We start from the raw sequence: 13,910 nt of genomic DNA, 5'->3' as shown, positions 1-13,910 counted from the left end.
TGCCAGCCCAGGAACTCCACATCCGGCTTCTTCAGCTGCAGGATCGTCTGAGACTAGCAACCCGGACAGCTGATGAAACTGTGGGTTTGCACAACCGAAGAATTTCTGCACAAACTGTCAGGGTCTTGACCTGACTGCAGTTGGAGAAGTGTGCTCTTCACGGATGAATCCTGGTTTCAACTGTACCGGGCAGATGGCAGACAGCGTGTATGGCATCGTGTGGGCAAGCGGTTTGCTGATGTCAACATTGTGAACAGAGTGCCCCATGGTGGCAGTGGGGTTATGGTATGGGCAGGCATAAGCTACGGACAACGAACATTTGACACCCATTGAGCATGTTTGGGATGCTCTGGATCAACATGTACGATAGGGTTTTCCAGTTCCCGCCAATATCCATCGACTTCGCACAGCCATTGAAGAGGTGGGACAATATTCCACTGGCCACAATCAACAGGCTGATCAACTCTATGCAAAGGAGATGTGTCGCGCTGCATGAGGCAAATGGTGGTCACACCAGATACTGAATGGTTTTCTGATCCACGCCCTGACCTTTTTGTTAAGGTATCTGTGACCAACAGATGCATATCTGTATTCCTAGTCATGTGAAATCCAGATTAGGGCCTAATGAATTTATTTCAATTGACTGATTTCCTTATATGAACTGTAAATCAGTAAAATCTTTGAAATTGTTGCATGTTGCGTTTATATTTTTGTTCAGTGTACATACACTGGAAATTATATTCTTTAGCCATACAAACTTGTACTGCACTCGGATAAACAAAGAAAGATATAACAGACATTTTAATGTAAAATTAGTAAATAAAACATGATAAATACAATGATATATCATATAAAGTGACTGAAGTATTGTACCGTCTGTTACTTGTGGGAGACAGAAACTATGATTAAATGTCTGTACATTGTATTTCAACCATGGTTATATTTATTCACTTCAAGTAGTAGCACAAAGATGGAACCCCCCTCCCAATTTTTTTTTTAGAACATACATTTTAGCAGACCCACCCAGGTTATGTTCCTATGGCCAGTCTTTGGGGAGCATTTGTCATGTGATTAGTTATGTCACCAGTGATGTCATTGCTGATGCCATATGTGATGTCATAAATACACAAAATTGTTTATTATATATTTTGACTAATAAAAAACAATTTTCCTGCCCATATAACACTTTGAGTTGTTTAAGAAAGTATATTCTCATTTTAGAAAGCCCTTTAACCAAAGATAACTTCTAAACACTCTTTGAAAAGCAGTTCCTAAAACTGTCCTTAAAGTTTTGTGGATAGGACCCATTGTTTCCATTTCATCGTGTTTCCTATTCACAAAGCGTGATACACTGATTGCATTTAAAACAGCCATTAATACTGGATAGTAATGTATTGGTATGTGTATACTAACCACCGCCTAATGTATTGTATAATGTATTTCTTTGTTTGTTTCCAGACACTGAGGTCCTCTCCTCAAAACTACCTGTCTCGGAGCTGGTGGAATCCAGTGTTCTGCTTCTTTGAGAAGAATGTGCAGACCCAAGTGCCTTGCTCCTTCTCTTGGCCAATTGCCTGGCCTCCCAGCTGCTTCAAGTCCTCCTGTAAAAACTATTCCATGGTTCAGAGCGCCAGGAGACAGTGAAACATGTGTAAACACACACACACACACACACACACACACACACACACACACACACACACACACACACATACACCCACACACAACTCTTTTACTGGCGCTATGGCGTGGAACACATTTTTTTCACAATTTCCTGAACACTTTGAAAGATAATAGAGACCAAAACACTAGCAGTTCACGCCAAAGACTTATAACTGAGAAGTGCTGATAATATATTACCCAATAGGAGGATATACAAATGAACCTGCTAAATAAGAATATTTTTCTGGCAGATTTTAAAAGCATGTACCTTGCGTTTTTTTTGTTTTTTTTAAGTATTGCTAACTGTGTCTACAGAAACAAAAAATCTATTTATATCGGAATTTCTGTGACCAAGTGCTTGGGAATGTGTGTGAGACCGAGTGAGTCAGTGGGTGTCTGTAAAACTTAAAGAATATTTTCTTCTGTTAAACTGTATTCCATAATGTTACATATTTTAAAGACAAAATAGGCAAAAGTTAAACTTGAACTTGAAAATATAAACTTGACATTTATATGTATCTTTATGGTGAACTATTTGTTAGGTAAGTTTTTTAAGTGGTTGTACCTAAAGAAATATGTACTTTCGTATATAGGTAGTAATCTAAAATGCTGATCTCTATAGAGGCCTCAATTGTGCTGTTTCAACTAAACATTATATCACAAAAATTAACATTATTTCCATTGTAAAACATGGTAATGCAAAGGGTGTGCAGTCAGTCCTGAAGGGCTATTCCACTTTGGGCACCCCTGCAATAGATATGAAGAAATTTCTCAATATGCTTGTCTTCCCTACCAGGACACTTGCACTTTCTTTGTAATTTTCCCTCAGAATTGTCTTCATCTTACTGGTTGAAAAGCATGAAGGACATTAGCGGAGGCAGCTGGTTGTTTACTAGGAAAGACAGCACTACAAATTGGGTGGGGCCAATTTCACTCTCCAGGTGACATTACAAGTGTGAGACCATCAGAAGGCAAGACCTACAATCTGCTCTCTTTTACCTAGTGTAGTTCCAGATATAGTTTTTATAATGAAAATACATGTTTGGTAAAAAATCTATTTCTTGCAAAACTACACATTTAAGGTCTGCATAGTGATGGATGTGGAAAATGGCTGGAATTATTTTGTTAGCTAAAATTACTTTAACAGCTATTTTCTTTTATTTTTAGCTTCAGTTCTTTTTCAGAGTCCACCTGTTATTGTTTAATTCAATGGAGGATACAACTATTTAAAAACAAAAAACACGTATGAGCTGATAAAATAAACAAAACTGACCAGAAAATGTTCTGTTTACATTTGTAAGCTTAACACAGCCAAAACTGGAGGCAGCTTTGCAGTGGATCAGAAATCACAGACCAGAGTTCGATGTTATGATTGTCTTTAATATATGCATAAGATCTGAAGTCCAAAACTATTTTACCTCCAGTGGCCACCATTTGAATTAATATGTTCGTGTGATTACATGTAAATCTCTGTGGCAACAGGCACGTAAGATGAGCTTGGCATGAAGTAAGCAGTGGGTTAATTTGAGAGTTTCTAGATTGCAAGACAGCCTAAGAATCCAGGCAAATTGTATTTACATATATTTTAAAAGTGCCAAAATGTAGAATTATTTTTTAATAAACTACAAAAAACTACAGCTCATCCTGGGAACTTTTATTTTGGTAGAGCCAGTTTAAATCATTGCCTCCTTTTTATTTGGGAGATGGCCTTCTTTGCACTTAGATACTGCTGAAACGCCTTAATTATAGCATGTATATGAAGACAAAAGTGTTAGTTGTGTTACATTACACAACTCATATTCCACAGCCTTATAGGAAAACAGAACCACCTCAAGCAGCTGCAGAAACATGATTTTAATTATGTTGTAGTCTATTGTGTAGCATCTCTTGTTTTGTAGAAAACATATTTGTTTTTGATAGCTTTTTGTAACTTTATAGTAAAATTAGATGCTGAAAGGTTTACGGTGATCTACGTGAAAAAAAAAAATTCTGTGCAAGTATTTACCGATTTTTTTTTTTTTTTGGTTTGCTTGTTTTGTAAACAGTCAATTTGGTTTTACACCTAAGTGCTTAAAATAGTTGCATGCAATTCCAAGAAATTCAAATTCCAATTCATACAAGGATGAATGGAGTGTTAAAACTAAGCAAAAATCATAATACTATCTCTAATTTAGCAGGCATAGCTCTTTTACTGTGCTTCAAATGCCACTTCAAACACATGCAGCATGAAATGTATTATATATATATAGTTTGGTTTTGTTTTAATGGTACTTGAATAATGATAAAACAATGAAGACAAGAAATGGAATGTTCTGTAGTTTGAAAATAACCTAGCATGTAACCAGTGTCTATATGAATATGTATTTTTGATATCCCTTGTGGAAACCACAGTACCTTCTAGTTAAAAATAGTGGGGTCGTTTTTAATGATCTTATCAGGGATAAATCTTAATACTTCTGTTCTTAAACAGAGAAACCTGCCATCACGTGTACATTTTTCCACTGCATTTTTTCTTTATAATTGTATTTATGGTTGCAGTCTGTAAACCAACCCCGAGGAAGCATTCAGATCCTTCTCTGTTTATATCATTAATCTATACCCCATTGGTTTCTAGTGATTAAAACCGTTTACTAACACAAACCAGATATGTCTTTTGGATTACTTTGCAACTGCAAGGCCACATTGCCTCATTGTTTTGTGTTTCTTTGAGTGGCAATTTGGCTCTGGAGATCTTGTATGCAAAATCTAAGTTCTGGAAAAGTTCTTATCAAGACAGTTCATACTCACCTCTCAGCTGGCTGTAGAGACCCTGAATGTTACTAGTCTATATTCTTGCTTATCAGGATCTTTGAAACCAGCAGTGTATGTCTCTTTTCTTTGGTTTTAGTCACTAAACTATGCAGCCAAGGTAATATAGTATCATAGTGTCTAAATATGACATCCTGTTTGTCTATTGAGATCCATTTCACTTCTATCTTGAAACCAGTGTACAATCAACAGACAGCTATAGAAAACCATTATTTTCTGTGAAGGGAATACAGTCAGCTTGCAGATATATTTAAAATATTTCACATAAACTATGGGCAAAAAAAAGCTGTTTTTGGTTTTGTTTTTTTAATAGAGTTATAGTATTAAGACTGTTGTTCTGGATCACATTTGTAGTTGGTTGATCCTGTGCATTTTCCAAAAAGGGAATTTATTTAAGTGTTTGTTTGACCCCCTTTTTTAATGGCAAATGGATGTAAAGTTTACAGGTCAATTGAGATGTTTAATTAATCATTTATAAGGGATAGCCATATGGATATGCAACAATCATCATTGCTAATATGAATTGTAGTGTTTTTTTGTTTTTTTTTTAGTCTACATGTATAAAGTTATATATGCTCATTTATAAATGTTTATATAAAAAACTACCTACATGTAACTGTACATCAGCTTTGTGGAAACTTATGTTGATGTTTTTTATGCCTTAAAGGGTTTAATGGTTAATGACTACACGACACTAGTGAGAATATATATATATATATATATATATATATATATATAATATTAAATTTAATGTAATAGTTTTATTTTATTAAAGTACTATCAACAATTTTCGAACCAATTGTTAAGAATAAAATGTACTCTGTATTTTAAACCAATAAAGTTCCAACTGTTGCTGTTGTTATTATTATTATATATTTATCTTGCATATTTATTTTCTTTTTTTTTACCGTTTTCTGTGTTCTATGAATGTAGTTCCTGTAACTGACAGTTATTGTTTGTATATGGGATACCCTGACCCTTGTTATATAGCTTTAGGGAGTCCTTGGTGATTTTAAAAGGGTAATGCTAACTTTATGAAACAAAAACTTGAATATTCTCCTCAAAGTTCAATATGTTATACATGCATTACTAAGTAACCTTACTGATCCCCTTTTTATTGTGATGAATATCTTTTGGTTCTGCTCTTATTTGATTTTTTTTTTTTTTTATTTCAGTCCAGGAGGCACAGTACAGATTTGACAAAGCTACATATACAGTACATCCTTCCTGTGCTTAGTTACATCATAATTCGAGGGTTACATTTTCATTTTACTTCAGTATGATGCAATGCATTATTATTATTTAATATTCCACAAGTATATTATTAAAGTCACCGAAACCTGCATCTGTTTGGACCTTGATTTTCATAGGCTGCAAACATCTACGCGTGTGTGTGAAAGAATCAGAAAACAAAGGCGGCAGCTTAGCATACATATGCAATTAGTAAATGGGTGCATTTAATAAACAAATAAATGTTTACAGCGCAAATAACAGCTCTAAGAAAACCAACGAAACCCAGTCAATTTATTTATATGAGCCAATAGTACAGTTCCCTAGAATTCGGTGTTGTGTTTTGATGAAAAACCATCCAATAGATTTCCTGGGGCTGGCTAACGCAAAGCAACCAACCAATAACCAGCACGCTTTTACGACATTAACCTCCAGCATATGACACTCGGTGTGTGTTGACAGTGTTTGCCAGTCAGCTATAATGAGAGCACAGATCATAAGACAGAAACTTTTGTGTACTAGCAGAAACGCTTGCTGAAATACACCTGCAATTTTAACTCGTCATTTTAAAGGCAGTAATGGGAGAGACAGAAGATGAGTTGTTTTTTGTCAACGCTAGCACTGCTCTTGTGGCCGCGGCTGTGTTTATAACCGTTTACTTGTTTTTACTTATACAAAGGAACTACAGTGCATTCTCAAATGTACCTCCTGGGCCAAAACCGTGGCCTGTGGTGGGTAACTTTGCATTTTTGTTGATCCCCGATTGGGTGTTAACAAAGATCAAAGCTAACGATGACGATGGTGAAATTACAAAGAAGAAAGTAAAGCAACTTGCTACACTTTCTCCTCATGTAATGCTTACGGACCTGGCCAAAATATATGGGAATATCTATAGTATCTTCATTGGAAACCGTCCTATGGTTATCCTCAATAGCTACGAAACAGTCCGGGATGCGCTTGTCAATCATGCAGAAGTGTTTTCAGACAGACCCACCGTTCCTGTAATTACCATAATTACAAAGAAGAAAGGTAAGGTGACGTAACATACACTCCCTATTCAGACTCACCGAACAGTATGTCATATATAGTTATAGTACAAGATGCAGGTATCAGTTTTCATGGTAGTATTCAGTATAGGTATGTAGTTATACATTTAAAAATATTAAAATAATGTAGTTGGTGAAATTGGGACACTATTTTGTATAATAATAATAATAATAATAATAATAATAATAATAATAATAATACTAATAATAATAATAACAATCTTTATTTAATATAGCCCCTTTCATGTACAAACATCACAGTGTACTGTTAATACAAAAAATATAACAGACATTGCAATTTGAATTTGAAATGCTTGTGTGTAAATGTACGTTTTAAGACGACTTAAAATTCGCAGTCTTTGATCACGACAGGAAGAGAATTCCACAATCTTGGTGCGTAACTGCAGAATGCCCTATCACCGATTGAATGTAGCCTTGTTTTTGCAATAGTTAAAAGACCATAGTCCATTGACCTCAAATTCAGTGAAGGAATATAATTGTGCCAATCAGTTTGGGCTTTTAAAGGTCACAAAAGTTAGATTTTGTTAAAACCCCAGCAGCCGAGTTCTAAACACATTGCAGCCTGTTGAGACACCAGCAAACAGAGCATTGCGGTAATCAGGTTTAGAAAAGATAAAAGGAAGGCATGTGATAACTTATCAGTATCAGACAAAGACAGAATAGAACTTAACACCGCAATATTATGTAAATGAAACAATGACACTCTGGTGACATTTTGCACGTGGAACTAACACTGTAGTTATAAGGCATTACTTTAATTTAGTAACTAATTGATAGTTTAAATTATGCTTGTCTCATAAAGTGCAAAATGTTTTAATGTCCCTATAGCCACTCCCCACCCAATAAAATGACACTTATGATATGTTCACAACAGAATTTCAGCATATACAGTGCCTTGCAAAAGTATTCAGACCCCTGACCAATTCTCTCATATTACCGAATTACAAATGGTACATTGAAATTTCGTTCTGTTTGATATTTTATTTTTAAACACAGAAACTCAGAATCAATTATTGTAAGGTGACACTGGTTTTATGTTGGGAAATATTTTTAAGAAAAATAAAAAAAACTGAAATATCTTGCTTGCATAAGTATTCAACCCCTGTGCTGTGGAAGCTCCCAGTTTGCACAGATGAAAGAAATTGCCCTAACGAGGACACAATTACCTTACCATTGGCCTCCACCTGTGAACCATTAAAGTTGCTGTCACATTTTCTGGATAAAAACCCCACTGTTGAAAGATCATTGGTAAGGCTGTGAATCTGAGGGAAAATGAAAATGAAAATGAAAATGAAAATGAAAATGAAAATGAAAATGAAAATGAAGATGCAAAGAGCATTCTACAGAAGTTAGAGATAAAGTGATGTAAATGCATAGATTAGGGAAAGGGTACAAAATAATATCCAAGTATTTAGATATCCCAGTGAGCACAGTTGGATCAGTAATCAAGAAGTGGAAGCTGCATCACACCACCCAGGCACTGCCAAGAAAAGGCCTTCCCTCAAAACTCAGTCACAGAGAGGCCAACAATCACTGTGAAGGAGCTACAGAGTTCAGTGGCTGGGAGTGGAGTAATGGTGCACCAGTCAACCATATCAAGAGCTCTGCATAACACTAGCCTGTATGGGAGGGTGGCAAGAAAGAAGCCGTTACTCAAAAAGTACCATCTGAAAGCACGTCTGGAGTTTGCCAGAAAGCATGAGAGTGACCCAGCTCCGATGTGGGAAAAGGTTTTGAGGTCAGATGAGACCAAGATAGAGCTTTTTGGCCAAAGCTCAAAGCGCTATGTGTGGCGCAAACCTTACAGTGCCTATGCCTCAAGACACACCATCCCTACAGTGAAGTATGGTGGTGGCAGCATCATGTTGTGGGGATGCTTCTCATCAGCAGGGACTGTGCATCTTGTTACAGTTGAAGGAAGAATGGATGGAGCAAAATACAGGAAAATACTGCAAGAGAATCTGCTTCAGTCCGCTAAAAAACTGACGCTTGGGAGGAAATTCACCTTTCAGCAGGACAATGATCCCAAGCACAAGGCCAAAGCAGCACTGGAGTGGCTCAAGAACAAAAAGGTGAATGTCCTACAGTGGCCCAGTCAAAGTCCTGATCTCAATCCCATTGAGAATCTGTGGCACTATTTGAAAATTGCGGTCCACAAGCGTCGTCCAACCAACCTGAACAACCTGGAGCAAATCTGCCAAGAAGAATGGGCCAAAATCACTCCGACACTGTGTGCAAAGCTGGTAAATACTTACCCCAAAAGACTTAAAGCTGTTATTGCAGTGAAAGGTGGCTCTACCAAATATTTTATTGTGTGGGGGTTGAATACTTATGCAAGCAAGATATTTCAGTTTTTTATTTTTCTTAAAAATATTTCCCAACATAAAACCAATGTCACCTTAGAATAATTGATTTTGAGTTCAAGTGTTTTAAAATACAATATCGAACAGAACGACATTTCAATGTACCATTTGTAATTCAGTAATATGAGAGAATTGGTCAGGGGTCTGAATACTTTTGCAAGGCACTGTATATACTAGAGAGCTTCAATTTGCACCCTGTAATTCATTGTATTATAGAGTTAAAAGTTACCATAGTTTGAAACTGAATGTGTTATCTTTGGCGTACCATATCTCTGGAGAACAGACCCTGTTGTAGATTTCCATCACTAATGCCTCATTATTTTCATTACCAATACCTCATTATGTTCTTAATTTAATACATTCATTATAGTACAAAGTGTTTTAGAATGATTTTGTTTCCAGATGTAATGCATTATTCTGTGGTGTTTTCTGAGAGGAGGGAGGCAGGTAATTACAGATGCTCACGTCTTCATTTTTTTTTAAAAGGTATTGTATTTGCACCTTATGGCCAAGTGTGGAGACAGCAGAGGCGGTTCTCTCACTCCACTCTTCGACACTTTGGACTTGGAAAGCTCAGCCTAGAGCCCTGCATCCTGGAGGAATTCCAGTTTGTCAAGAATGAGTTTCTGCAGCACAGCGGAGGAAACGGGGAGGCCTTTGACCCTTCCCCCACCATCAACAACGCAGTCTCCAACATCATCTGCTCTATGAGCTTCGGACGCCGATTTGACTACCAGGACCAAGAGTTCAAGACCCTGCTCAGCCTTATGTCCAGGGGTCTTGAGATATCAGTCAACAGCAAAGCCTTACTGATAAACATCTGCTCATGGCTCTACTACCTACCATTTGAACCCTTTAAGGAGCTGAGGAAGGCGGAGAGAGATATAACAGCCTTCCTGAAGGGTATTATTGCCCAGCACAGGGACAGTCTGGATCCTGCCAATCCGCGGGATTTCATAGACATGTATCTCCTGGAGACCAGCCGGCAGCAGCAAGAAGGGAAGCTAGACAGCAGCTTCAGTGAAGATTACTTGCTCTACATCATTGGGGACCTGTTCATCGCTGGCACTGACACTACCACCAACACCCTGCTCTGGAGCCTGCTGTATATGTGTCTGAACCCTGACGTGCAAGGCAAGCTGGGCTGCTGCTGCTGCGATCACTGCTTACTCAAGGACCTTTCATTTTAGTTTAAACAGATTTTTTCAGTGTTGATCAGTCGTAATAAACAGACATTAACATTATAATCTGCCGCAGGTTATGCATTTTTGGAAACAACAAAACACCATTATCTGTTCTCCCCCTCTGTTATTTGCAGAAAAGGTTCAAGCTGAGATCGATCAGGTTATAGGACCAGACAGAACCCTGTCACTGACTGACAAAGCCAGTATGCCCTTCACAGAGGCAACGATCATGGAGGTCCAAAGAATGACGGTGGTTGTGCCAATGTCAATACCACACATGGCTTCAGAAACCACCTGTGAGTAGCAATAGGGAAAATAAAAATAAAAAATTACTTTATAGACAATGGTTCTAAGGGATGAAGCAAATGTTCCTGAAGTCAACCTATTCTGTAAGTGTAAGGAGCTCTCCAGTACCATCAAGCTGCTATGCAAATGGAGCACAGCTCTTGTAGCCGACAGCAGCCTCATTTTTTTGGGCAACTTCCAGGCAAAAATAATTGTGAATTTGCAGGATTAGAGCATTGTAACCAAGCACCACTCAAAATGATTGATAACATCATAACATTAAGGGACAATTTGAAAATGCTGTTAAGACCTGGCAAAAGGAGCCTGGCTAGTTTGGCATAGCAGATACTGTAGTTTGTTGGGCTCTGAATCTTATCCACAGTCACTACCAATAGCAGTTCCTTGCACAAGCTAATTTTAGGACATTTAGAATGTGCTGGGGAGAAACTGTCAAGTTCCATCCTAGTGCAGATTTTTAGAAAATGTACTAAACTATTTAGGTGTGGTTTAGCAGTGGCAATGAGGGGCTCTAAATTACAAAAAGATCATTATAGGTTGCTACAGTACCTGGTTGTGCAAAGTTCATTAATAAGGGAGAATGGGCAAGAAAACAAACAGAAAAAAGTAAGTGCTTTATGTCTTAGAGAGTGAAGAACATATCTACATTTTCAGTTTTAATTTAGACCGTGATTAAAAGCTGTTTTGTGCTCAGTGAGGAGATGTATAGATAGCAAAGACTGGATGAGCATGGAACTTCAGCTACCGTTTATTCACTCCTGAGTGTGATTGAGTTACACTGGCAGAATAGATTGGGGAAGCACACCTTGATTTGCCGCATTGCACAAAAATATTGTTAATCTTAAAAACAAAAAATAATTTAAAAATGACATGTTATGTTGTGTCAATTTTCTGTTCCATGCAGTGTTCCAGGGGTACACCATTCCCAAAGGCACTCTGATTATTCCAAACCTGTGGTCAGTACACAGAGATCCTTCTGTGTGGGAGAACCCAGACGAGTTTAACCCTTACAGATTCCTGGATGAAAACAGACAATTGCTGAAGAAAGATGCCTTCATTCCATTTGGGATAGGTAACCTTGGTGTTTTAACATTATTGCTGCTATGTGACAGGATGCCCATATGAACAAGTTGGCTGTATCTCATTGGATCACATAACTATAAAACACTCCGAACATGTAGAAATAGTACAATTTTTTGGCATATGTTTTTACTGGAAGTTTATTTTGATATTTCTGCATCTCGAGAGATCAGCCTTCATAAATGACATGTATCATTGTTCTTAGGTTCCGCTATTTCTGTGACACTGTGCAGGAACCTTTGGATCTTTGTATGAATGTGAAGTTCCATATTATTTCTCCACATAAAACCTAATGAAGTACATTTATTTGTTATATAAATTGTGTCTGCTTTCATTTGACATCCACATACATATCCACTTAGACTTAAAATCACAGTAGTTTGTGTTTTTTTTTTTTTTTTTTTTTTCTAGTAAGTGAATAGTATTCTCAAGCAAATAGTAATTTCCAATAATTATAGCATGCTTGCAACTGATTCTTTTCCTTCTGTTATATCTCCAGGCCGAAGGGTCTGCATGGGAGAGCAGTTGGCCAAGATGGAGCTTTTCCTGATGTTTGTAAATCTGATGAAGTCTTTCACCTTCAGACTTCCAGAAGGCTCTGCAAAACCATCAATGAATGGAAGGTTTGGTCTGACGCTGGCCCCACATACTTTTAATGTCTGTGTTAGTCCTCGCTAAAGAAATCTACAAATAACCTTCTTGCTTTAATGAAACAGAAGACGTGTAACTTAGACAGTGTTTGGATGTGTGACAATAGATTCTTGAAACCACTGTTTTGTAATCTTACCAAGATCTGGTATTCTCAGAAAGGTTCAGTGCATTACTGTTTGAAAGATTACTGGACCATGCTTGAATTTCTGGCTGAATTTGATCTAAAATAACTGGCATCAGTAGTCTTTTACACTTTACAGAGAATATATTGCCTTGCAGGACAATTCAATTATCGTCATTGCCTACTAACACATGCTTTACAGCACTGTTTACATGCTGTACCCATCAGAGTTCTTAATATAACAAGTGAATGTCAGGACTGAAGAGTTTGCAACTTTCAGAGATTTTGCACTCGGAAGCAACCCATGTACTTGTGTTCACCAAATGGTGCACTTTGAAATAAAGTATTATGGTAGTCTACAGATCTGAACCTGATCTCAAACACAAAGTTTACTGTCTTTTGAAAAGACAATGTACTAGTTCAGATCCAAAGTTTGCAAATGTATTAGGTAGAAACCCTCGCTAAAGGAAAATGAGCAATATTACAGAAATCATTTGGCCCACAGCCTCTTCGTTCCGAGCTCCAATCCTGGTGTCTCCTCTTTAAAGTTTGCCTCAGCTCTTCTGGTGACTGTCTTTCCCCAGATTAGCCTGCTAAGAGGCAGAGGAGGTGGTGGTGAACCACACTAAAAAATATGAGGGCAAGTGGACTACTCAGCTTGGCTCTACAATATATTTATTTAAAAAATAACTTTATTGACAAATATTGCCAGTATTACAAAACAAAATCACACTTCAAAAATTCCATTCACAAATTTTAAACGATACATAATAAATGTATTAAACAAAAAATTCCAAAAAGCAACAAAAGGCAGTGTGTGTATATATATATATATATATATATATATATATATATATATATATATATATATATATATATATATATATATTTACATTGATAGATAGATAAGAACACAAAATTTCACATTTTCATACACAACTGACCCTCCTCAACACACCACACCACCCCTCTGTTCCCCCACGCCGTCTGGAACAATTCCAGCTGCTGCACCAGACTGTAATAAACAAAACAGCACTTTAAATACCTCTCTCCATGTTTTTCGACTTTGCCAGTTTGGCCTGACCTAAGAGGAAATTCCTCAGCTGCACTTTGTGCTTCCTCTGCTTGCAGTATTTTAATCCAGATAGTTTCAGAAAATACAAATCTCCAGACCATTGAACATGTCTAAGCATGCAAAACAAGGGGTTCCCAAGTGGCTCACCTGGTGAAAGCACAGCAGCATGGGATGCAGGGTGAGTCATATAGCGCAGGTTCACACCCTGGCTGTGCAAAGTAGGCCAGACTTTGCTGGGGACTCCGAATGCAGCGATGCATTGGCCCAGGCACCCCTCTGGGTTAGGGAGGTAAAACCAGCAGGGACAATTTCTCCTCATTGCTCTATAGCAGTGGTTCTCAGTCCTGGTCCTAGGGGACCACTGCC

The 13,910-nt window shown here is 37.5% G+C and overlaps 2 protein-coding genes across 2 annotated transcripts in view; both read left to right on the top strand.

The window, feature by feature from the left end:
• sgms2a (sphingomyelin synthase 2a) overlaps positions 1-5,166 on the top strand; it is a 47,747-nt gene extending 42,581 nt beyond the window's left edge. Inside the window, exon 6 of the mRNA XM_041261011.1 lies at positions 1,459-5,166. Within this exon, the coding sequence (XP_041116945.1) occupies positions 1,459-1,644 (186 nt within the window). The 3' untranslated portion in view covers positions 1,645-5,166. The remainder of the gene's footprint in view (positions 1-1,458) is intronic.
• Positions 5,167-6,154: 988 nt separating this feature from the next.
• On the top strand, positions 6,155-13,304 carry LOC121321790 (cytochrome P450 2U1). The gene is made up of 5 exons (XM_041260997.1): positions 6,155-6,729; positions 9,617-10,264; positions 10,449-10,610; positions 11,522-11,689; positions 12,197-13,304. The coding sequence occupies exons 1-5, from the start codon at positions 6,279-6,281 to the stop codon at positions 12,373-12,375; spliced, it is 1,608 nt and encodes a 535-aa protein (XP_041116931.1). The 5' UTR covers positions 6,155-6,278; the 3' UTR covers positions 12,376-13,304.
• The last annotated feature ends 606 nt before the right edge of the window (positions 13,305-13,910 follow it).

The sequence above is a fragment of the Polyodon spathula genome, chromosome 1 (genome assembly GCF_017654505.1).
Source record: "Polyodon spathula isolate WHYD16114869_AA chromosome 1, ASM1765450v1, whole genome shotgun sequence".
NCBI lineage: Eukaryota > Metazoa > Chordata > Actinopteri > Acipenseriformes > Polyodontidae > Polyodon > Polyodon spathula.
This window is presented reverse-complemented; position numbering and strand designations above follow the sequence as displayed.

Coding starts and splice junctions, on each gene's coding strand:
- LOC121321790 (XM_041260997.1), top strand. CDS start 6,279: ATGGGAGAGACAGAAGATGAGTTGTTTTTTGTCAACGCTAGCACTGCT. Junction 10,265..10,448: donor TCTGAACCCTGACGTGCAAG/GCAAGCTGGGCT, acceptor TGTTATTTGCAG/AAAAGGTTCAAGCTGAGATC. Junction 10,611..11,521: donor CATGGCTTCAGAAACCACCT/GTGAGTAGCAAT, acceptor TGTTCCATGCAG/TGTTCCAGGGGTACACCATT.